This window comes from Rousettus aegyptiacus, unplaced genomic scaffold, assembly GCF_014176215.1.
Source record: "Rousettus aegyptiacus isolate mRouAeg1 unplaced genomic scaffold, mRouAeg1.p scaffold_m13_p_9, whole genome shotgun sequence".
In the NCBI taxonomy this organism is placed as follows: domain Eukaryota; kingdom Metazoa; phylum Chordata; class Mammalia; order Chiroptera; family Pteropodidae; genus Rousettus; species Rousettus aegyptiacus.
The window spans coordinates 101,442,521-101,468,232 of record NW_023416312.1 but is presented as its reverse complement, the minus strand read 5'-3'; the positions used below and the strand labels follow the sequence as shown (position 1 = coordinate 101,468,232).

The window sequence follows — 25,712 nt, the reverse complement described above, 5'->3', positions numbered from 1 at the left end:
AAACACCACTGAACAGAGAAGCCTTCGTGCCTGTGCCCTGTCTGAATTCTTGACCCACAGAACCAGTGAGAATAATAAAATGTTGGCAGTTCTACACCACTACATTTGGGGCAGTTTGTTATTCAGTCTTCTCAGCAGGAAGCCCTATGATTTCCTCCTTAATTTTTGTCATTTTGTTGTGCACTTCAATCCTGAAAGCACTTGAGAAAGTTACGACTGGCTCAAGGGACAACTTCCTTTCAGAAGTGAATTTCTGTTGATTCAGTACACTCCTTAGTGTATCTCCTCTGCAAAAGTCATATTGGAAGCAGATAGGCAGATACCCTGAACTCTCAAATGTCTTAATTCCTCTTCCTCACATAACGACAGAAGATGAAAATTGCACAAAACACATTCTGCTTAGAATTTTTGCAGGTGGCTGGTGTATGAGCTCAGATAAGATTCTGATGGAAGCAGAACTCTTGCAAAGGAAATACTCATTAGTAGATATATAAACTTTTAGGCATATAAATCAAGAAGGGCTGCACAAAATGCTTTTTCCCAAGCACTGTCTACTTCACTTGGTTTTCACAATCATCTTCATCTGCATTAAAGGACAGACCTCTTATTAGTAACTTGAATAGCCTAAACTCTCAAGTTCAAGCCTTTAACATCCTGAGGATCGCTTCCTATTTTTCCAGCTCTCATTCTCTCACTGACCATTCCAACGACTCCTCTCTCCATTCTCATTGAGATCTACCATCCACTGACCCTAGAGTTTTTTTCACCACTTCCCTTGCCCCTTAAGTCTTCACTTCCCTCCTTGCCCAGCTGAGATGCTCTGGCACATGACAAGCACGGTGCCCCCGCACACACTCACAAATTTCTGGCCTCCTTGATCTCTATTCTAGTCACTTGGCCAAACCACTACCACGGTTAAATCTGTTCACCTATTCTATTAGCCATAAAGCGAATGGCCACTCGTTGAAATAAAAATCACACGACCACATGGAATTGTATCACTAAGTTCATGATACCTCACTTCGAGTGGTCCCTAAGTGCTGCCTGGCCATCCTACTGCTGTATTTCTCCCAATCCATTCACTGTCCCTCTCCCCAAGAAACCTAAGGTGTTTCACACATCTTGGCCTGTCATCCAACCTCCCACACCCCTCTCCCAACCTTAGTATTAGGAAAAAGAGTATCCTTTTCCTAATGAAATAGTTAAAACAAAGAAAGGTGTAGGAAATAATATAGCAAACATACATCTACTTGTTACCTCACTTTGCCAAAACTTAACATTTGGCCATTGCTTACTTTATTTTAATAAATTAAACATGACAGATACAGCTGAAGCCCCTTCTGTGCCTCTCCATGAGCCCCTCCCTCCATATCCAAACACATCCACTATCCAGAATTTGATACCCACCCACGATCACACAGACACCTCAACCACACACTCCATCCCCAGGTGCCAACCCAGGATTTTCAAAATGGCCACCAGGCTCTGCCAAACACAAGCATTGGTCTGCTGTTGCTTCTCAATGAAGCCAAGTATCCCTAGTGCCCGCTGGAGGGGGCGCACCTATACCTCAGAGGCTGACTTTATAGTGGGGACCACCCACCTGTACTTTAGAGTTGGCCTTTGGCTGCTGAGGGCTTGTAGTAAAAATATGAGCAGAGCAGAGGCAGTGCAGGGGTCTCCCGCCCTGCTCTGTTGGAGATGTTGTGGGATGAGATGGAGTGTAAATGAGGAGCATCTTGAAAGCTTGGGCTGCTCCAGAACTGCAGACACCATTATGAATCCATGAAGCTATGGTGAGTTGCTGGAAAAATGTTTCAAAATAGAAGCATAAGTGTTATGGTCAATACCTTTAAATACCTCCTACTGAAGTGACCTAGAAGCAATGACACTTCATTAATAATGAACACATATAGTCTCAATTTAGAGCAGAGATATCAGGTTAATCCAGGGATCAATTTTAACATCACTAAAGATAGGACAGCCAAAAATATCTTCCCCTTATGTGATTGGACTCTCCAGAGAGAACCAAGTTAAAAACATTTTTTGTAAATCTTTGAATTGTCCCCTTCCCTGACCCTCACCATGCTTATTAGACAGTCTGGTACAAAGCACATATCCAGTGTGTCTGTTGAGTTGAACTGACTTGAATAAGCTTAAAATATGCAATAATGGAAGCGATTCGTTGGTTGGAATGTGGAGGTCTCGCTGAGATCCACTTGAGCAGCCACGTGTGCATTAGGGGTCTAGAACTCCTCCGGAATATATGAGGCTTCTCCCCATTTATAGCGACTGCTTGTTAGTCTCCAGATTAAGCTGCAGAAGGGCCGTTTCTTGTGTAGAATCTACTGGTGAGAATAATCTTGATATGTTTCCTTGAATGGACAATGGGCATAAAAGGGATAACTGTATCCATTTTTGATTTAGGTGCTGAATATGAGGATCAGACCAGCGAAAGGGAAAAGCAAGATGATAAAGTCAACCCTGGTGACAGTCAAACCTACGTCTGGCAGGTCCTGAAAGAGAATGGCCCAATGGCCTCTGACCCACCATGTCTCACCTACGCTTACCTTTCTCATGTGGACCTGGTGAAAGACCTGAATTCAGGCCTCATTGGAGCCCTCCTGGTTTGTAGAGAAGGTAAGTGTAAGAAAGGGTAGGCTTGAGAGAAAATAAGCAGGGAAGGTCAAATACCTGGGTCTGTTAATAAAAGACTGCATTTATGTTCTTCCGTCTGAAAGAGGTTCCTTTTCCCTAGCATCATGCCCACGGAAAGGAGAACCCAGTTTCTGAGAGGAACAGATGCCCACCCTCTGCTGCCACAATGCACTCTAATGGTCAAGAAAAGCCAAACTGTGGGATTAGGTCTCCCTTCTCGAAGCACTGCTACTTTCTACTTCAAATATCCTACGAACCGTCCTAGTAGTGCCTTTTGTAAATCTTGTGTTAGGTTCCTGGAAAGCTCCATAGATGTAAACACATCCAAGCGTATAAACAATGATGTATAAACCAGTTTAAGAGGTCGGTTTGTCATCCGTAACCCAAAAGCATATAAAAATCTGAGAAAAGTAGGCGTTTATTTGTTTATAACGTGTTATTTTAAAAACCATCTTAATTTTAATCAAACCTTTTAGTTTATAGTTTAATAGCAAAACATAAATTAGGGAAGTAAAATTTGCATAATTTATTTTAATCTTAAGTTTTGATGGTGAAATCAGGTTCACTGGACTTTTATTTTGTTCCAGTTATGAATCTGGAAAGCTATGGGAAGATATGACATGTATATCCTCGCAATTTTGTGGCTTAAAATGACAACAATCATTTTTAATTGTGGAATTTGGGAGTGTTTTGCCTTAGTGGCTTGGAACACTCAAATACCTGAAGTTTTCTCCACGTGGTCTCTTCAGGGGAGCTACAGGGTAGCCAGACATGTTTTTCCTTTTAAGCAGAATTTGTTTTTCGGAGTAGTTTTAGGTTCACAGCAAAATTAAGCAGAAAGTACAGAGAATTCCCAAATACTAGCTGCCCCCCTCAGACTCCCCCGCTATCAGCATCCCCCACCAGAGTGTACATCTGTTACAACTGATGAAGCTATGTTCACACATTATCATCACCCACAGTCTGTAGTTTACATGAGGGTTCCCTCTTGGTGATGTTCGTCTGCGGGTCTGGACCAATGTATGATGACAGGTAGCCACCATTACAGTATCAAACATAGTAGTTTCACTGCCCTTAAAATCCTCTGTGTTCCACCTGTTCATCCTTCCCTCTCCTACCCTTTGGCAACTCCTGATTTTTTCAATTGTCTCCATAGCTTTGTCTTTTCCAGAATGTCATGTTGTTGGAATCGTACCATACGTAGCGTTGTCATATTGGCTTCTTTTCACTTATTAATATGCAAAAAGGGAGGGAGTCGAAGAAGACCAGAAGAGTCTGTACTAGTTTCATTTGGAAGTCTGATCACTCATATACTGAGTTCAGTTTTATTTCATAGCCACAATTTGTGACAAAGGGATAAAACCACGGTATGTTATTTGTAGGATGTAAAAGCTAATAAAACAATGAAAGCATCGAAACATGTGTTTACATATAATCTATAAGTAAATAAGTTTAAAATCCAAAGAATTCTTTGACGGAAAATTGAATTTAAAAAGTCAATGGAGGTTCTACTTCTGGGTAAGATGGAGGAATCACACAGCACCTTTTATCCTCCACTTAACTACAGAACTTTGACAAAATGCACAGCCCAGCCATTTGGAAATTCTAAAAAGCAAAGAAAACAGACAGATCAGGAAAAGGCATCAGAATTCAAAGTACCACCAAACTGGTGGGAAATTTAATATCTGAATAGATATTTTTCCAAAGAAGACATACAAATGGCCAATAAGTATATGAAAATGTGCTCCACAGCACTAATCAGCAGGAAAATGCAAGTCAAAACCACGATGAGATACCAGCTCACACCTGTTAGGATGACTGTTATTAGAAAGACAAGAAGAAACAAGTGCTGGCGAGGGCGTGGAAGGAAAGGGACCCTTGTGCACTGCTGCTGAGAACGCACACTGGTGCAGCCGCTATGGAAGACAGTGTGGAGGCTCTGCAAAAAATTAAACACGGAACTACCATATGACCCAGCAATCCCACTTCCAGGTATATATCCAAGGGAAATGAAATCAAAATCTCAAAGAGATATCTGTGCTCCATATTCACAGCAGCAGTATTCACATCAGTCAAGATATATATAGAAACAACCCAAATGTCCATTGACAGGGATAAAGAAAATGTGCTATATACAGATATATATCATAGTCACACACACATACGCACATGCATATATAATGATCTGGCCTTATACGAGAAGGAAATCCTGCCATTTGCAAACACATGGATGAACCTGGCGGGCATTATGCTAAGTCAAATAAGTCAGTCACAAAAAGACAAATACTGCATGATTCTACTTATATTAGGTGTCTAAAATAATCAGAATAGTCTTAAATTCTCAAAGTAAAGACTCTAATTGTGGTTGTCAGGAGGTGGGATAGACGGAACGGGGAGATGTAATTCAAAGGCTACAGAGTCTCGGTTATTCTAGATGAATAAGTTCTAAAGATCTGCTGTTCAATGTGATGCCTATAGTTAAACATAAAGTATTTTGCACTTCCAAATTTATTGATGGTAGAGCTCACAGTAAATGTTCTTAACACATACACACACGTGGAGACCCTCGGTGGTATGGGATGTGTCTATTCTGTTGAGCTGGTATTATGGGTGTTTTCCTATGTCCAAACTGATCAAATTATACACATTAAATATGTGTAGTTCTTTGTATATCAATTATATCTCAATAACACTGCTAAAAATTGTATTCTATATACTATCAATGAATAACTAAAAACTAAAATTTAAGAAAGAATGTTGACAAGATCTCAAAATATTTAAAACTTAGGTATAAATCTAACAAAACATGTACATTGTGTGGTGAAAAGTATAAAGTGTTGATGAAAAAAATGAATCAGAATTAAATAAAATACTTTTTGTGAACCATAAGATTCAACATAGGAAAAAATCTCTCAATTATCATTAATCTATAGATTTCATGTAATTCCGATCAAAATCCCAGCAAGATTTTTTGTAGCTATAGACAAGCTGATTCTGAAATTTATATGGAAAAGTAAAAGTACTATATTAGGTAAAATGATTTTGCAAAAGAATAAATTTAGGGGAATAATTCAACTCGATTTTACAACTTACTGCAAAGCTACAGTAATAATAACATGTACTGGTTAATGGAATAGACTCATAGAATAATGGAATAGAAGAATCCAGAAATAGATCCACACAAGTTTGCCCAATAAAAACAATTCAGTGGAGGAAGGATAATCTTTTCAACAAATGGTGTTGGAACAATTGGACATCTATATACAATGATTCTAAACCTTACTATTTACACCAAGATGAACTCATATGGGTTGTAAACCTAAATGTGATATGTATAACCATAAAACCGTTAGGAAATGTAGCAGAAAATCTTCATGACCTGAGCTTAGGAGAAGGGTTCAGAGAAGACACCAAAAACACAATCCATAAAAGAAAAAAAGTGATAAATTTGACTTCATCAAAATTAATAACTTTTGCTTTGTAAAAAACACCACTATTGAACAAAAAGACAAGCTGCAGACGGGGAGAAAATATTTGCCTATCACATATCTGGTAAGGGACTTACATCTGGAATATATAATGTGATCTTAAATCCCAACAAGAATCAAATTACCCATTTTTTTAATGGGCAAAGGATTTGAATAGACATTTCAACAAGGAAGATACACAAGTGGCAAGTGAGTACGTGAAAAAATGTTTGATGTCATCAGCCATTAGAGAAACGCATTTAAAACCACAGTGAAATACTGCTACACACCTATTAGAATAGCTCGAATAATAATTTAGGAATTGTAAAGTATGCTGGCAAGGGTACAGAGCAACAGGAAGTCTCATACATCGTTGGTGGGGGCTCGCGATGGCAAAGCCACTCTGGAAAACAGTTTGGCAGTGTCATACAGTGATTTATAATAAAAATATATGTATTCGATCTTCATCCCATTCCTGGCAGAGCTCCTAAAACCCTTAGAATTTCCTGTGATTACAGAGATAAAGGTGTCTTTTCTTATGACCATGAGGTGACTTTTAGAAAGCACCTACAGTCGGGGGCCGTTGGTGGAGCCAATCATGTGATTAGAGGCACTTTTAGTCCTACTCCGCTCCCACGACCTTGAGGAGAAGAGAGGGGCTGGAGGTTGAGTCCAAGTGCCAAGGCCAGTGATTTAATCAATGATGACTATGTGATAAAGTCTCCGTACAAACCCAAAGGACAGTTTGGGGGCTTCTGAGCTAGTGAGCACCTAGAGGTGCTCCCGCCCTTTCCCTGTACCTTGTCCTGTGCATCTCTCCCATGTGGCTGTTTCCATTCTATCTATTTATCATAAACTGTTAATCTAGTAACTAACATGTCTGAGTTTTGTGAGCCAATCTAGCAAATTAATGGAACCCAGGGAGTGGGTCATTGGGACCTCTACAGCCAGATGGTCAGAAGCACAGGTGACAACGTGGACTTGCCACTGGCCTCTGAAGATGGATGGGGAGGGTAGCCTTGTAGGACTGAGCCCTGAACCTGTGGAAGCTGATGCTGTCTCCAGGTAGGTAGGGTCAGAGTGAGTTAAATTATAGGACACCCAGCTGGTTTCTCAGAATTGCTTAGTGTTGGGGAAAAAAACCCACACACTGAAATTGGTGTCAGAATTGTAGGCGGTGTTATATAAAGTTAAATATAAACTTCATTTCTATTCCTGGTATTTACCCTAGAGAAATGAAAGTTTAACATTCATACAAAATCTGTACATGAATGTTCGCGGCAGCTTTATTTGTAAAAGTCAAGAACTGTAATTGATCTAAATGCCCTTCGACAAGTGAATGGCTAAACAAACTGCAACATCCATACCACGAAGTACTACTCAGCAATAAAAAGGAATAAAGTAATGATATGTGCAACAACATGGATGGGTCTCAAAGGCATTATACTGAGTGAAAAAATCAGTCTCAAAAGGTTATATATTGTATGATTCCATTTATATAACGTTCTCAAAAATACAAGTCTAGTGATGGAGAACAGATCAGTGGTTTCCAAGGGTATGACTATACACGTGAATATATTATGAATACACATGAATGCATACGCATATATATGTGTATATATATACAGTGACTGTAAAGTGACAATAAAGCGATAGAAGCAGTGACGATAAAGGGATAGAAACAGGTGTTAGAACTCTTCTGGATTCTGACGGTGGTCGTTTCAAGAATCCATACCCGTATTTGAACGCATAGGCTTATTCACCAAAAGTAAAAGTCAATTTCACTATTTGATCATTTAAAAAATAAAAGAAAAATGAAAATGTTTTCAGACGGCTTTTCCTGTAGTTTAAATCTGTATGGGGGAGGTTAACTTTCGTGATCCAATCTAATTTTTACTTTCCAAGCCTCAAGGCCACAAGAGAAAGGAGAACGTCATAAGCAAAAAACTTCCCACTAGAAATAAGCCTGCAAAGAACACTTGTCAATCAAACGAAGAAATACACTACTAAGAAAGACAACCAATAAATTCAATTATTAAAAGCAAGCTCATTTTTAACATAACAACTTTAAATATTACTGTACATAGTGTTTATTTAAAGTTTGAGCATAGGTGTTTAATATGGACAGTTGTTAATTTGCTCATAACTTTTTGTTCATTTACAATTACAGAGCATAATAGAAATTCTCTATATTAATTGCCTATATGCACATTTCCCATGAACAGTATGTATGGGTTTTGTAATTTTTCTCTCTTTTATATTTGCTCTGCATACATATGTATATATATGAAATATGATTATGTGGGCTTGTATTTTGTATGTCTTTTTGATTTCACTTTTTAGTAACATTATTATTATATTTTACAAAAATAGTGGTCTGCAGCAAATTTGAAATTAAAAAAAAAGTTCTTTACCCCAAATAGTTTTAGAAGCACTGCTATCGTAGACCTGACACTGAAGAAATAATGTAAATTTAACAAAACTCCAAGACACCAAGGTCCACATCTGTGCTTACTTTCAAACAGTTGATGAAGTAATGTCTCCCCCCAGTACCAATTTCCTGTGAAAGGATTTTCGATAGAAGATAAATGCTCACTTCTTTTTCAGGGAGTCTGGCCAAAGAGAGGACACGGACCTCGAATGAATTTGTCCTACTTTTTGCTGTATTTAATGAAGGTTAGTGCGCTGCAGTCTGAATTTGGGGCTCCTGAAAGGAAGCAGTTTTATTAATTTAATCTGGTACCTGAGAATGAAGGCCGTTATTGTGCAGAGGAAGTGATTATAGGAAGACAGAAAACACACTACTTGTTCAGGGATGAAGGGGACAGGGATGAAGAGGAATTCCAAAAACAAGAATTCGGCCTCAGCTGGGTAACAGGTTGGCTCGTCCCCCTCATTAAATCCACCAACAAAGACTTTTCGCTCAACTTCAGAACATTTTGGTAAAAATTGTGTATGGTATATGTTTCAGGCGCACGTGATGATACACACAGTGAGGTGATTACTGCAGCCCAGCTAATGACATATCCATCTCTTCAGAGTGACCATTTTGTGTGTGTGATGAGTACACCTGAAATCTCCTCTCCCAGTGTATTTCCGGTGTTCTACATGCTCTTAGTAACTATAGTTACCATGCCCAGAGCTTAGATCCCCAGGACTTATTCATTTTAAAACTGAAAGTTTGTCCCCTTTATCCAATATCTCCCCATGTCCCCTGCCTCCCAGCTCCTGACAACCACCATTCTAGTCTCTGCTTCAATGACTACGCCATCTCTTATCTTCGTCTCTTACTTTTAAGTAACTTTTAAGCAACTATGGCAAGTTACTTAACCTCTCTGTGTCTCGGATTCCTCAAATTTAAAATTGAAATAATACTACCGTTGACCCTTGAGCAATGTGGGAATTACGCTGAACCCCTGCACAGTGTAAAATCCACATATAGCTTTTGAGTCCCCCAAAACTTAATTATAGTTGTCCGTTGGTGTCCATGGGGGATCAGTTTTGGATACAAAAATCTATGGATGCTCAAGTCCCTTATGTAAAATGGTGTAGAACAAGGCACACGACCGGCCTTTCACATCCAAGGATTCTCAACTGTGGTGTGGATGGAAAATACCATTTTCAACCCACAGTTGGTTGAATCCACGGAGGTAAAACCCAAGGATGCTGACAGCCAACTATATACTATTGAAAAAACATCCATGTATAAGTGGATCCACGCAGTTAAAACTCATATTGTTCAAGGGTCCACTATACTTTTTTCATAGGATAGTTGTGAGGGTTGAGTGAAGTTAATTAAATACTTTAAGACACTTTGTGGCACAGAGTGGGCGCTCGATAGTATCAGCGCCTCTGCCTCCTCCTCCTCCCAGTTGTACAACCACCAACGGCACGATTATCTGTTCTCCCTTTTCCTCCTGCTCCGCCATCTTTTGTACTGAGACCCCCACCATCTCCTTCCTTAGTAGTCCTGTCTTTTTGTGTCCCCTGCCACATTTTTTAGTACTATAGTGCCAGAGAAGCTTACTGAAATGCAAATCTTTCCACTCTAGCCTTTAAAAATCCTCCAATTTTAACTCAGGCAAAATACAAACTTGTTAACACAAGGAAGCATGATGAGTTTCTGACGACCCGTCTAGCCTCATTTGCTCCTTGTCTTGCCTCCCCTTCCAGGCTCCAGCCACACGGAACCCTGTTTGCATCTCACCCAAATGTGTCATGCTTTTTCTTGCATCCAGACCTTTGCTTATGTCGTTTCCTCTGCTGGAAAAGCCTGTTTCCAGCTTCGCACCACATAAGTTTCTCCTTTTCCTTATAGGTGAGTTAGAGACCTCTTTATATATTTCTACGACACCTCGAATTTCTTCCTCATAACACTAAAGCATCGTTACCTGCTTTATTTAAAATTTATCTTCTTCAACCTCATATCCCTTTCCCTTCAAGCAAAGTGAAGTTTCTTCTCCTTTCTGCTCCTCTGATGCCCTGTTCTCATCTCTGTTACATCGCTCTTTACTGTAATTGTCAGCTGCTCTGTCTAGTTAGGCTAACTTGGAAGTACCTCGGAGGCAGAGGCTGTCTTCTCCATCATCAGTACCTAGCACTCTGTACTGCTCAGTAAATACATCTGAATAAGTGAACAAATCAGTGGGTGAATAGATAAATGAATTTAGGAGAATCCCCCCCAAAGTCTGGGGGCTCTAAGAGGTTTCAGCATTAGTTGCCAGTCCATCACACAAAGGGACAACTTCAAGGAGCTGCTGTCCAATAACATTTACCACGTTTTCACTCTTAGGAACTTCAGAGAGGAGGTTGGGAAGCTTTCGGGTTCTCGAACTTTCATCACTACAAGCTGGATGAAACAATTGGGACACAGCCAGGGACTGACCTTTTCTATGATGATTTTTCATCTGCTTCCTTTTTAAACAAGCTAATGAATAGAATGAAATTCTCAGGGTACAAACTAAGCAATATTCTCCCTTCTCCTAGTTATCATTTGTCATTGTCCCTTCCCACCTACTGTCATGGACAAATCAATATAGGGAGAGATCATCTAGAGCAGGAAATGTCTGCTTTTTGGTCACCATCTTCTCCCTCTCTCACACTGACTCTGAAGGCATGTCACCCATTCCTACTGTGCTGATGGAAATGCTTGCAGTGTGAGCAGTCTCTGCCCCATGGGAGGGAGGGAAGGAGAAAAGGAGGGTCATTCATGAGACAGACACGTTTGCATCCTTTCTCATCAGGGAAGAGTTGGCACTCAGAACCAAATGCATCCTCAACACAGGCGACGGATCCTGCGTCTGTCCAGGCCCGGCCTGAAATGCACACAATCAATGGCTATGTAAACCGCTCTCTGCCAGGTATGTACATTCACACCTGCTCAAGAATCCTCAGGGTCTTCAGCATGCACTACCAGAGATCTTTTCTCCACTTCTCCTCAGATAGCCTTGTACCCCAGAAGAAAGCCCAAGGAATTCTGGCCTCTGAGGGAGTCTTAAAGTACAGTGACTGATTCCTCTTCTGGTTACCTAAAAACGAAGGCCTACCCATACACAGAGCTCATAGATTTCTTCTCTTGCTTTTCGCTTAAATAAAAGTGGCAACCAAGGATGAACAGATATTTAAGGAAAGCCTGAAACATGAAAGGGATATTCAAAGGTAAACAAGAAAATAATAATCCCAGAAGAAAAAGCTATAATACTTAGAACAGGAGAGAACTTGTCAAAAGCTCTAGTATTTTAATAAAGATTCAACCTGATACTGCATCAATAAAGTAATAATAGGGTTCTATGGGGAAAAAAAACAAGAATATGCTTGCAAAAAGTAGGAATATGATGGTCAAAACACAAACTCAATAGAAGGTAGGCAGAATAGATAAAATCTCCCAGAAAGTAAAACATAGAGATTGAGACTATATTTTCAAACTGTTTTTAAAAATGAAAGAAATGATAGAAGAAAGTGTTAAGAATGCAAAGATTTGAGTCTTCATATTAAAATTTGCCAAAAGGAGAAATAAAAAAGAGATTCCAACACAAAATCGTAGAGTTTCAGAGAACAAAGAGAAAATGGTTACGTTTCCCCTGGGAGAAAGAGGTCACATACGAAGACATGAGATTCAGACTAGCCATGTAATGGAGCAATATCTTAAAATTTCTAAGGGAAAAGTTATTTTCAACCTAGAATTCATGGCCTAACTATGAATCAGCTTTGGGGGAAGAATAGAGACATTTTCAGAAATGCCAGCCCTTAGAAGCCACGGAAGATGTACTAAGGTAAAACTAGAGAGTAAATCAAGAAAGAGAAAGTTAGAAAGTTCAGAAACTCAAGAGAATAATGAAGGATGAGAAAGGATATTTTCTTAACTCTTTTCTACATTTTCCAATAAGTCTATAATGAATATGCATGATTTTAGAATTAGATAAGAAATTAACTTCCCAAACATGCAAGTCCCTGCCTCACATAGCTTATAGCATTATAGACATGCAGTAATCAAATAATCATAATAATATAAAATTAAAAGCCAAGAACTAATCTGTAGGAAAATTATATAAGTCTATGAGCATATAATGAAGGAGACTGATCTAGACTGGGGGGTCAGAGAAGGCTTCCCTAGGGCAGTACCATATAAACTAGGCTTTGAAACAAGATTAGGAATAGGAAAATGAAATGTGAGATAAAACTGGAGAGGAACCAGGGATCAAGCCATTCAGGCTTCCTAGGCCTCCCTAGGGAGTTTAGACTTGATTCTATCTGAAATGGCAGTTTTAGGCCAAGGGATACCATAATCAGATCTGAAATGCAAATGTATCCCACTAGTTTCCTTGTGGGTAAAAGGCTTGGAAGGGAGTATGACCAGATATGGGAAGACCGGTACAGAAGCTATTCCAGTGGTTCAGGTAAGAGGTAATGGTAGCTACCTTGGATTAAGATGGTGGGGGTAGTAATGATGGTGAAAAATAGATATATTTGAAAGCTTCAGGAGTCAAAATAGGAGACAGCTACGCCCTAGTAGGTAACAGTGTGAGATCTAAAGATATAACCACTTGGATTCAAAGTTGAGCAAGTTAACCTCCCTAGGCATGACTTTCCTCTCCTGTCAGAAAAGGATGATGATAATAGTTTTTACATTCCTAGAATTACTGTGAGGAGTGAATGAGTTAAAACTTGGAAAATACTTTGGACAGTGCTTGACATAAAACAAGGGCTCAGTAAATATTAAAATTAATTACATTGTCATAGTGTTAGATTGGATGTGAGAAGTGAGAAAGGTGACAAGAATAACTGTCACTTGAATAATTGAATGAAGGATGGTGCCATTCACTGAAATAAGGAACTCTGGAAGAAGATTAGATAATCAAGGTCTCAAATTTGGTTTTAAGACACATGGGTTTTATGAAATATCCAGGTGAAGATATTGAGAAGGTAATTGTATGAGTCTGGAGTTATGGGAGAGGTCTGAAACAGGAGAGTTATCAGCATACGGATGATCACTACCACCATGAGAACAAATGTTATTGTTCAGGGCGAATATATTGATTAACAAGAAAATAAGGCCTAGAGCTGAGCACTGAGGTGATCTAGCAGCTAATGGATAAGTAGAAAAGGAGGGATCAGGAAAGGAGACGGAAGAAGGAGCAGTCTAAGGATAGGGGAACAAACCCACAGAGGTGTTGGCATCAAGGCCGAGGGAGGAGAGAATTTTAAGAAGAGATGGCCAATAGGTACAGATGAAGACTAAAAAAATATCCATTGGATCTAGCAGCGTGACAGTCATTGGTGTCTTTGGCAAGAGCTGTTGGTTTCACAGTACCCCACCGTTCTTCGAAAGTTGGTTCCAAGTCAAGATAATAAAATTTATAGGGTCAACTTGTTCATCCTATCCTAGAAAATGTTTTCCATTTCTAATTCTCTACTTCTTGATTAGAGCTACCTTATTCCTACTTTACAGGTCTGATTGGATGTCACAAGAAATTGGTACACTGGCATGTGATTGGAATGGGCACCACCCCCAAAGTGCACTCAATTTTCCTCGAAGGTCACACATTTCTTGTAAGGAACCATCGACAAGCCTCCTTGGAGATCTCACCAATAACTTTCCTTACCGCCCAGACACACCTGATGGACCTCGGCCAGTTTCTCCTGTTTTGTCACATCCCTTCCCACCAACATGGTAGGTAATATCTATGGCTCTTAAAAACTAGTATTATAAACACCTAGCTCTTCTTTTAATGGAATTGACTTTCCACTATCCAGTATAGGATTACGTTAGGTAGACTCCAACTGAGATTCCCTAGTTGCCAGTTTTTAGAGTATTTGTAGTGCTGGTGAATTTTTAAATACCTGTAATAGAGGTAGGAGAGATTGCGCGGGGAGAGATGAGGTGGCAAAAGTGAGAAGGACAGGACATTATTGGTTTTCCAGCCTGATCCCATTAACCAGAGAGAGATGACAGGTCATAGCCGAAGAGATGTTTTATAAGAAATTTAGGGAAACGGAAAAAAAAACAGCACTGCCCAATAAGACAAAGGGCTCTGGGATATCGGTAGAGGTGTCCAGAGTGATAACCAGCAAATACGAGAGGATACTGCAGTGTTTAATATGGGACACCAGACACTGAGAACCTCAGAGCGTGTCGGGGGATACTGGATATTGGGTGAAGGATCATGGAAATGGAGGTTGGTGAGCACAGCTGGGGCACCACGTGAGGTTTTTAAGGACTGCCTGATGAGGACTTGCAAAAGGTCAAAGGTCCTGTGTAAGCAAATTAGGACAACGGTGCCTACGGTTTCAAATTATTGTGAACGTGACCTTGTTTGTAGGTACGGACTGTGAAAATTCATATTACGTGATCGTCTCACCCTCATCTTCCTTCTTGTGCATTTATTCTGCTCTTAATCTTGAATCAGTCTATCTAGCCTCTCGGTCTATTCTACTATAGCCGTTGAGGGCCGTTGGAGGAGAATGTGGAGAAGGCCTAGTCTTCCATGTTCGACAGCACTTGTTTGTCCCGATCACTCTCGTATTAACCCTCTTCAGGTTCCACAGTTGCCTTTGAAAAGAGATTTGAGCTTGCTGTGCGTCTACCATTTTCCCCTTATGTTCTATGAGTGACCTTGTTTAGAGTCCTCTGTAGTGATGAAAAATAGGGACCTCTTTTCTTCATCTGTTACATAATATTTATGAAATTTCTGACAAGACATTAGGGGACAAAGGGTATCATTCTGGGTAACAGGAAGTTGATTCTATAGGCGCAGAGGAATAGGTCATTTACTTCTATGCAGGTTGGGCACTATCTAGTTTGAGCCTGATTCTATTTAAAAGGAATTTGTTTTGTTTTATTATTTTGACAACTTTGTTTTATTCTTTTGATGGCTTATTTTAATTCTCATTTTTCAGAAAAATGCTTTGTCTTATTGGATCTCTGACAAAAACCATTTTTAGATCTAGAACGAATTATGCTTAAGGCCACATTGACCCCAGACTAGTTGTTTGCTGCTCCTGAAGTCTGCCCTGATCCCCATCACCCTGCAATCAGGCCTCTCTTGTTAGTACTGATCTTCAAAATAGGTCTATGGCATGGATGGAATAATAATATGGGATTATTATTCACATTTTGTAAAGCATGAAGATGAGATGGAGACTGTTGAACAGACTTTCCATAGAGCTTACAACTAGCCGCAGGCAGATATCCTCTTAAAAAATATAACATTTCTTTTATTTTGTTCTACCTTTTTGTTTTTATGAACTTGGACTGTGTCTTGAAGTTTATATCTACCCTAAAATCTTCCCTGATAAGCTGTTATTAAGTCAGTGGTTCAGGTCATACTCTGCTGGAGTAAATACAGAAATCATTAGGTAACTGTAAGGGTGGGGGGTTGGTCTGATGTAGGCTTCCAAATGCTGAAAATATGCATTTCCTCAAGTCTCCTTGTTCACAATTTGGGAGTGATAGGCTCAGAGCCACTTCCACAAAGGAACTATTCATATGTATTATAACAGCAAATGAGTGAGTCTTGAAAAAGGGGTAAAAACATGTGTTGAGAGAGGGTCAGGCAGAAGGGGAATGGCGAAGGCAAAAACCACAGGAAGAGACTAGCCAGTACCGGATATGGGGAAGGAAACCCAGGTAGAAGGGCAAGAAAGAGCATTGGTCTGGACAGAGGACACTTCAGAGAGGGCCTTGAAGGCCTGACGAGAAAGAAGTTGTAGAAGTTAAGGCAAGAAAGTCTTGTAGGAATCTGACGTTGTTCGGTTTGTCTGACTCCAGATGGTATGGAAGCTTACGTTAAAGTAGAGAGCTGCCCGGAGGAACCCCAACTACGGAAAAAAAATAACGAAGAAGAGGAATATGATGAAGATGATCTTTATGACTCTGACATGGACATTGTCAGTGTTGACAGTGACGACTCTTCTCCCTTTATCCAAATGCGCTCAGTTGCCAAGAAGCATCCTAAAACTTGGGTCCACTATATAGCTGCTGAAGAGGAGGACTGGGACTATGCTCCCTCGGTCTCCACCCCCAGTAACAAGTAAGCAACTTGCTGCTCTCTCTTCCCCATACTCAAAATGTTCTTCCAAGTTATTCAAAACAATACATCCTCGAGATGTTTAGGATAGATACACATACGCCAACAAATGGCAAAGCCATTAACATGTTTGAAAACTAAACAGGCTAAGCATCAAAGATGCTTGTATTTTCCTAATTCTTTTCCTTGATTAAAACATATTGGTTGTTTTAGAGGTGGATTTTAGCCACCTGTCCTCTACCTAGAATTCTTCATTCCAACCTCTCTTTTTTTGTGTGTCTATATACAGAAGTTATAAAAGTCTATATTTGAACAATGGTCCTCAGCGGATTGGTAAGAAGTACAAAAAAGTTCGATTTATGGCATATACAGATGAAACATTTAAAATTCGTGAAGCTACTCAGTATGAATCAGGAATCTTAGGACCTTTACTTTATGGAGAAGTTGGAGATACACTGTTGGTAAGTTGAGAAAAAGATATAAAGTTGGGTAAGAAGAAAAAGTTGGGAGGGTTTTGAGTTTCTAAAAACTTCATAATTCAGCCTTGTCTCTAATGGGCATTATCTTTTAAAAACTGTCAATGTTATGCAAATAAACATAGGTTATAAATTTTTTAAAAATATTAAATATAAAGAATGTAAATTTAACGCCACCCATTAAACCTGCTATACATCTTTGAAATACTCACTTCTTAGACTTTGATACATATCCTTCTAAAACTTTCTCGTCAATTATATAGTACAGGAATCACCAAGATAATGGCCTGTGAGCCAAATTTGGCTCATAGTCTGTTTCTGGACAGCTCGTGCACTTGAAAGGATTTTACATTCTTAAAGAGTTGTAAAGAAAAGAATAACGATAAGAATATGGGACAGAGACTGTCCCACATGATATGGCTCACAAAGCCTAGAGCATTTACCATCCAGCCCCTTCCAGAAAAGGTCTATTGACCCTTGACATATTAAGAATGTTCATGCTGCAAAGAATAGTATACTCAATGTGGTGGTTTGAAAAAGGTAGGGGTGTATTTTTTCACAATCAGTTGGGAGCTAGATGGATGGTCATGTCAACTCGGCAGCTCAAGACTGTCATGAAGGATGCTGATTACTGTACATGGAGTGTCAAGCAGAGCAGCATGCACTAGGTACCAAAGCCAGAGGAGGACCCTAACTACATGGTGGATAGCGAATATCATCACTATGATGGCCACCGGGAACAGAAGCCATGACACCTCTGCCCACTGTGTCTTCATACTGGAGTCACCAAGGAAGACACAGCACAGTCTAATACTGGACAGAACAATGCTTTCACTCACATAAAGAAGAGACATAGTAGAAGAGCAAGAGTAGCTCCGACAGGGTGCATGAGCACCCCGTGGCTAGATGCAGGGCGGTTTGCTTCCGTGCACCTCTCTCGTGCTGCAGGAGAAGGATCCTAACCCTCCCCTGTGGAGTCTGAAATACTGAAAGCTGGGGGCATGTCTGAGGCCCATTGATGCACATGCTTTTAAACAGAACGAAGGAGCATTCATTGAAACTGAAACAGGGAAAGATTCTCACCAAAGGTGATAAGCCCAGAACAGGCTATGCGGGTGCTTTATTTCCTACTAAGGAAATGTTCCAGGCCCAAGACTCTTCCTTACATGGCCAGGTGGGGGTCAAAAGACCATACACATGAGGCTGTCTTTCCCAACAGGGAGTTTTGTTAGATATCGCCAGAATGCCATTCAACAAGTCTGTATCAACTTACCCTCGCCAAGGGCGTATGAATGTCCTTTTCCCCACACCACTGACAATACACATTCAAAAAAAATTTTCCAACTTCTTAAGCAAAAGATTTATGTATTATCTTCATTTGCATTTCCCTGGTTAGTAAAGAAATTGAATAGTGATTTCATGTCTGTTGACTATTTACATGACACACACTGTAAATTGCCTGCTTGTAAATTTTGTCCAGTTTTCTACTAAAATGGCTATCTTTTGATTATATACTTATAAAAGGCTCTGTGCATTATAAATATTGGCACATTGTTATTTGTCTTCCAAATATTTTTCTGTCACTTGTACTCTAAATCCTTTGATGCCTTTTGTCCTATGAAGATTTTTGATCTTTATATAGTTGAACTTTTATCATTTTTTTCATTTACATTTTCTGCTTAGGAATATCTTCATCACTTCTAAGAGATTATAAAAATAGCCTACTATATTTTACTAATTTACTTTTATAGTTTTGTTTTTACGATAAGCATTTTAATTGCTCTGAAAGTTGCTTTTGAGTATAGCACATAGTGTCAAAAAAGGATTCCCTAAATGACAGCCAATTGGTCCCATTGATTCTTCCTTCACTAATTTAAAAATACCTTCTTTATCAAGCACTAAATTGCTAAAATTTGTTCTCTTTAAGTGATCTGTTATCACACTAGTTAAATGACTACGACTTGATACATTTTGGTATTTGTAGGGCAAGGCTTCCCTCATCATATTTCTTCAAAATTTTAAATAGCTCTTCTTGTAAAATTTTTTTCATAAATTGTATTTACCTATTTTTGAATTAGACAGTAAGAAGAATTCAAAAGGCGAAAATGAGTATACAATGAAAAGTAAATTTTCCTCCCTCTCAGACTTCCAACTCACAGTCTGACAAACACTGTTGTCAGTTCTTATATTCCCATCCAGAAACAAGTATTGTGTATATATTTTACACAAAACGGAAGCACTATGTAAATTGATCTGTACCATGATTTTTAAAAATTTAACAATATATTTTGGATATTGTTTCATATCAAGGTATATAGACATACCTAATTCTTTGATTTATGTAAGTTATACGTACTCTGGACACCTTGCTGATTCCTATTGAGCTTTTCTATTGATGTAATATTTTGAGAATTATTTTTTTATTTTTTATATAAAAATTTTCAAACATACCCAGAAAGAGAGAGAATAGTAAAATAAACTTCTTTGAACCCATCACTCAGCTTCAAAAGTTATCAACAAATGGTTAATCTCATTTCATCTATCAACTAACTGGGCCTAACAGACATCTATAGAAGAGTTCGCCCAACTGCAACAGAATATGTATTCTCCTCAAGTGAACATGAACATTTTCCAGGACAGACCATACATTAGCTCACAAAAAAAATCTCAAAATTTAAAAAGAAAACTAGAGTCTAATACCCTTTATGAATATAGATACAAAGATTCTCCACAACACACTATTAAACCAAAATCTAGCAATATTTTAAAAGGACTGTACACCATGACGAAGTGAGAGTTCTCTCAGAAATGCAAGGATGGTTTAATATATGAATATTAATGAAATACACCATATGAGTTAAAAAGACAAGAAGCACACGATGATGTATGTAATGAGCGGAGAAAAAGCTTTAACAAAATTTTTCAAAATATTCAACAACAAAGAAACAAACAATCCAATTAAAAAATGGGCAGAAGATCTGAACAGATACTTCTCCAAAGAGGAAATACAGATGGCCAGTAGATGTATGAAAAGATGCTCAAGGTCACTAATCATCAGAGAAATGCAAATTAAAACCACAATGAGTTATCACCTGACACCTGTCAGAATGGCTATCATCAACGAATCAACAAACCACAAGTGTTAGCGAGGATGAGAAGAAAAGGAAAGCCTCATACATTGTTGGAGGGATTGCAAATTGGTACAGCTGTCGTACAAAACAGTCTGAAGGTTTCTCAAAAAGATAAAAATGGACATACCTTTTGACCCAGCAATTGCACTTCTGGGTATTTATCCAAAGAAAACCATAACAGTAATTCATAAAGATCTATGTACTCCAATATTCATGGCAGCACAATTTACAGTAGCCAAGATATGGAAGCAACCTAAATGCCCATCAATAGACAACTGGATAAAGAAGTTATGGTTGATATACACAATGGAATATTACTCAGCCATTAATAAAATGAAATCCTACCATCTGCAATGACATGGATGGACCTAGAGGTTATTATGCTGAGTGAAATAAGTCAGAGAAAGAAAGATAAATACCATATGGTTTCACTTACATGAGGAATCTACAGTACAAAAGAACAAACTAATCAAAAATAGACCAACAATTTTAGAGGACAATCTGGTGATGGACAGAGGGGCGGGGGAAGTTGGTGACTGGGAGAATGGGGTGAAGGGTTAAAGAAGTACAAATTAGTAGTTGATAGTTGGGCACAGGGATGGGGAGCATGGCAGAGCGAATGCAGTCAGCAGTAATGTGATGGCTGGGTGGAGGGCCAGGGGAGAGAGGGAGCAATCAGGGGGATTGTTTATAAACTAAATAAATGTCTAACCAATGCACTGTATACTTGAAACTAATAAAATAAAGTAAAATAAAATAAAAAGTCTTTTACTACCCATTCATGAAAGAAAACACTCTCAAGTGACCTAGCCACAGAAGTCAAGGTCCTCAACTTGATGAAAGACATCTAAGAAAAATTTATAATATGGTGAAAAAGTGAATGTTTTCCCCTTGAGATTGGGAGCAAGATGTCCACTCTTGTTACTGGAAGAACAAGTGAAATGGGCCAAAAAAAAAAAAACTGAATTAGGAGCATTTGGATTGGAAAGGAAGAAATAATACTGTATTTATTTGTGGATAACAAGATCTTCTATGTGGAAAATCCTAAGGAATCTACTAAAAACCTATTAGAACTCATTAACAAGTTCAGCAAGGTTGCAGGATACAAGATCAATATTAAAAAATAAGCTGTATTTCTATATATGTATATATTTCTTTATATTATCAATGAATGCTCCACAAAAAAGAAAAAACTTTTATTCACTATAACATCGAAAAAGGAATAAAATAATCTGGGATAAATTTAACAAAAAAAGGTGCAAGACTTGTATACTGAAAATAACTAATCTTGCTGAGAAAACTTAAAGGACATCTAAATAAATGGCAAAACATTTTATGTTGATGGACTGGAAGAGTCAATTACTTGTAAAGACTCATCCAAATTGATCTACAGATTCAATTCAATCCCTATCAAAATCTCGACTGCTTTTTTTTTTCCAGAAAATGACAAGCTAATCCTAAAATACAGATGGAATTGTACAGGACCCCCTAATCCTGAAAAAAAAAGTTAGAGCAGGAGTTGACTGCAATCCAGCTGAAGGATCTTTTTTTGGTGGGGGGGTGACAGAAATGTTCTAATTCTGGATTGTGGTGATGATTGAAAAATTCTGTAAATTTACTAAAAATCATTGAAGTATACACTTAAAATGGGTGAATTTTATGGTGTGTGTGTGTGTGCATATACATATACATACATACATATATTATATATATATATATAATACCTCAATAAACATGTTTTTAAAATGGACAGAAAAACAGATTACATTTAAAGGAATGATAATTACACTGCTCTGGTTACTATGGCTATGTACCCTACTACATCAAAACTTAGTGGTTGAAACAATAGCCATTTTACTATTCTCACAGAATATATGTGTCAGGAATTCAGGCAGGGCTCAGTTGGGCAATTCTGTATCTCTTTGGCATTGACTGAGGTCACTAGGTGATAATCAGCAGATCTGGAGGGACCAAGACAACTTTACTCACATGTTTGGCACCTGAATGGGGAGGACTCAAAGACTCGAACTGCCAGCCAGAACACACAGCTGTGTATGCGGCTTGGTTTCCTCACATGGTGGTGGCCTCAGTTTAGAGACTTCTTACATGGTGGCTCAGGGCTCCAACTGTGTGAGTTCCACTAAACAAGTTAGAAAGCGCATCACCTTTTAGGACTCAGCATCAGGATTCACACAGCACTTTATACCGTTAATAAAAGCAGCCAAAGTCCACCCAGAATCAAAGAGAGAGAAAAATCTGGCCTACCTCGTGATGAGAGATGTGTCAAAGAATTTGGGAGCCATGTTTTATAACTGCCACATAAACTCACGACTTCTCTAGAGTGAGTCGGAAGAAAATGAAATCATGTCTTTAGTGTGCTGAAAGAAAATCACTATCAACCTAGTAAGAATTGCCATTTTACTGGCAATTTATACCAATATTCAAGGAATACATAATTTCATATCAAAATTTTAAATGCAGAGTATAAGAAAAAGGAAAGACCACTAGTTATTTTCTATCGGGTAGAATAATATATGTTGTAAACCTCACCAGGAAAGTATGAAAAAGGAAAATTGAAATTATAGACCAATTGCATTATAAACATTCAGGAATTCTAAACAACATTTTATAAACCCAATACAGCAATATAGAAAAAAAGATAATATATTATGACCTCGTTGGTTTATACCAACAATACTAGGTAAACTTAACTAGAAAATAAAATGTGGTAATATACTATATTAACACACAAAAGAGCTAAATATCTTTTTATAATCTTAATCGTTTCGGGAAAATAAAAGCATTTAGCAAAATTCAACATCCATTCATGATAAAATGTTGTAAGAAATTGGGATTGCAAGGGGCGTCCTTATCCTGATAAAGATCTGCAGAAAACCTATAGATTAGGACAAGAGACAGTTTATAAGGATCACCAATTTCAACGTTTTACTAGAAATCCTAGCCAGTGTTCTTAGGCGAAAAAGTTTTAAGATCAAAAAGGAATAAACTAAACTGCTGTTATTTGAAGACTAAGGAAATATATGACAGATGGTGGGAGCTACATTTCTTACTGCTGGAGAGCGTAATTATAAATAAGCAAAAGGGAAAGGCTCCGGAGCGACTCATGTGATAGTGGATTGGAGTTGGAGACAAGAAGAAGAACTCATGTTTAGCTTCATATAGAGATAAAAGGTGTCTAGATACAGAAAGAATTAGAGATATGTTTATACATAGAGTTTAGTGTATTTCCTAGGTCTGCCCGCTGAGAGGGCCTAGAAGCAATGGCACCCCAGTAGCAATAAGCACCCCCAAATCGTGGTTTCTAATACCATTGTCTCATAAAAGGAACTGAGGCTCCTTGGAGAAATGGATGATTCTAGGGCTAGTTCAGGGAAAATGCAGGATGAGCCCAGGGCATCTTGTGGTTACGGAAAGTAAGAACGTGCTCAAATAAAAGGAAAAGATGGGGCAATGTCAAAGGGATAGAAGAACCAGCTCGAAGAGCTTCTAATGGCCAAGCTGGAAGAATTAAACAATAAAAGAAATAATATAGTATTGGATTAAACCCCAAAGTATAAAATAACTACTCATTAGTCTTTGATATAAATAAATGATTAAACAAATAAATAAATGGGAGAACACAGAAAAATCCCACATACAGAAGAATGTCAAAAAATTATGTAGGTTTAGGATCCATTTTGAGTTAATTTTTGTGTAGGGTGTAAGCTCTGCCACTAGATTTTTGTTTGGCATGTGAATGTCTATTTGTTCCAGCACCATTTGTTAAAAAGACCATCTTTGCTTCATTTAATTGTCTTTATGTCTTTGTCAAAGATCAGTTGACCATAGGCTTCCAGTCAAGATGGCGGAGTAGGCAAATGCTATGCTCGCCTCCTCCTACCACCACATCAAAATTACAATGAAACCACAGAAGGACCATCATCGGGAATCGTTTGAACTTTAGTTGAACAGAAGTCATATAACTAAGAACACAAAGAAGAAGCCACTTCAGGATTTGTAGGAAGGGTGAAGATGCAGATTCCCACAGCCATCTGAAGCAGCTAAAAATCAGGAGGCATCTCTATTGGAGGAGTGAGGGGTCCCAGCCCCACACAAGGCCCCACGCAAGGCTCCCCAAGGTTCCAGTGCAGAGAAGAGAAGTCTGCACAACTTCTGGCTGTGAAAACCAGCAGAGAGTGTGGCTAAGCAAGGGGAAGGCTGCAGGAGTCGCAGACGCTCCTCTTAATGGCCCGAGGACGGACTCACCACTGAGGGGCTCACTCACCCTGAGCTCCAGCTCTGGGACAGCAGCTCAAAAGGTGCCAGGGACACACGGGGAGGAACTGAGTGGTCTGGCTTCGGTACGAGGGCTGGAGGGGCAGCTTTCGCCCAGAAAGAAGTGCTAATGGAAGGCACTGTTCCTTTGTTGGGCCCTCCCCTCACCCGGCGTGCGAGGAGCGCCCTATATCTGAGTCTCCATCCACCTGGTTCACACCATTTGCCCCGCCCTGGCGATTCCCTGAGACACCACCTTGCCCGACATGTGGGCCCACCTAAGCTCTTCCACTGGCCTTTCCATACAAATGGCCTGTCTTAGCTCATGCCGCGGACTTTCCTAAAGTCTCTCAAAGGTTCACGAACCACAAACAAACAACATCTGGCCTTAGCATGCCCCGTTCCTCTTCCTGAGCAGCCCCAAGCCGGGCACTAGTGGCAGCCAGCATTGGTTCACAGCTTAGCCTCTCCCGGACACCTCCAAGGCCAGCACCAAGTGGACCCAGGTGGGGCACAGGCAGATGATACCGGTCTGCAATAGAGCCCTTCGCAAAAGGCCCCAAAACCAACACACTCAGTGGCCGGCTTCAAACCACACCAGAGCACCACCCAGGTGCATGTGAGGGTGACACACGTGAAGGGCAGACTGGGCAGGCACCAGAGCCCTGCTAAAGCGAGTCCTGCTCTTAGGATCAACCCGCGCACAGCAACTCCTCCACTGTCCTCATGGCCAGTCAGCCTGAGGGTCAGTCCTTCCCACTGATATGCAACCAAGGCTCTAATACAACAGGAGGGCACACAAAACCCACACAAGGGACACACCTGGAACACCTGGCTCAGGTGATCAGGGAGACTGTGCCACTGGGCCCAACAGGGCGCTTCCTACATAAGACCATTCTACTAAGACTGGGTGACCTAGTGGCAATACCTAATACATAGGAACAAAAACAGGGAGGCAGCCACAATGAGGAGACAAAGAAACACGTCCCAGAACAGAACAAAGCTCCAGAAAAATAAATAAACAAAATGGAGGCAATCTACCAGATGCAGATTTTAAAAGACTGGTTATAAGGATGCTCAATGATCTCAGAAATTCAACAAAGAGACAAGAAGCATATAAATGGACATAGAAAACATAAAAAAGAACCAGTCAGAAATGAAGAATACAAGAACTGAAAT

General features: G+C 39.4%; 1 protein-coding gene and 1 long non-coding RNA gene across 2 annotated transcripts in view; one reads left to right on the top strand and one right to left on the bottom strand.

Annotated features, from left to right (window-relative positions):
• The window catches only part of F8 (coagulation factor VIII), a 110,457-nt gene that overhangs the window by 20,628 nt on the left and 64,117 nt on the right, over positions 1–25,712 (top strand). The window contains exons 4-9 of the mRNA XM_016133454.2: positions 2,428–2,640; positions 8,733–8,801; positions 11,369–11,485; positions 14,074–14,295; positions 16,393–16,654; positions 16,941–17,112. Coding sequence (XP_015988940.2) covers positions 2,428–2,640; positions 8,733–8,801; positions 11,369–11,485; positions 14,074–14,295; positions 16,393–16,654; positions 16,941–17,112 — 1,055 coding nt within the window. The remainder of the gene's footprint in view (positions 1–2,427; positions 2,641–8,732; positions 8,802–11,368; positions 11,486–14,073; positions 14,296–16,392; positions 16,655–16,940; positions 17,113–25,712) is intronic.
• Positions 1–25,712, bottom strand: part of LOC107504329 — a 71,653-nt gene that overhangs the window by 12,204 nt on the left and 33,737 nt on the right. The window contains exon 5 of the long non-coding RNA XR_001595462.2: positions 1,604–1,804. This is a non-coding gene — a long non-coding RNA (uncharacterized LOC107504329). The remainder of the gene's footprint in view (positions 1–1,603; positions 1,805–25,712) is intronic.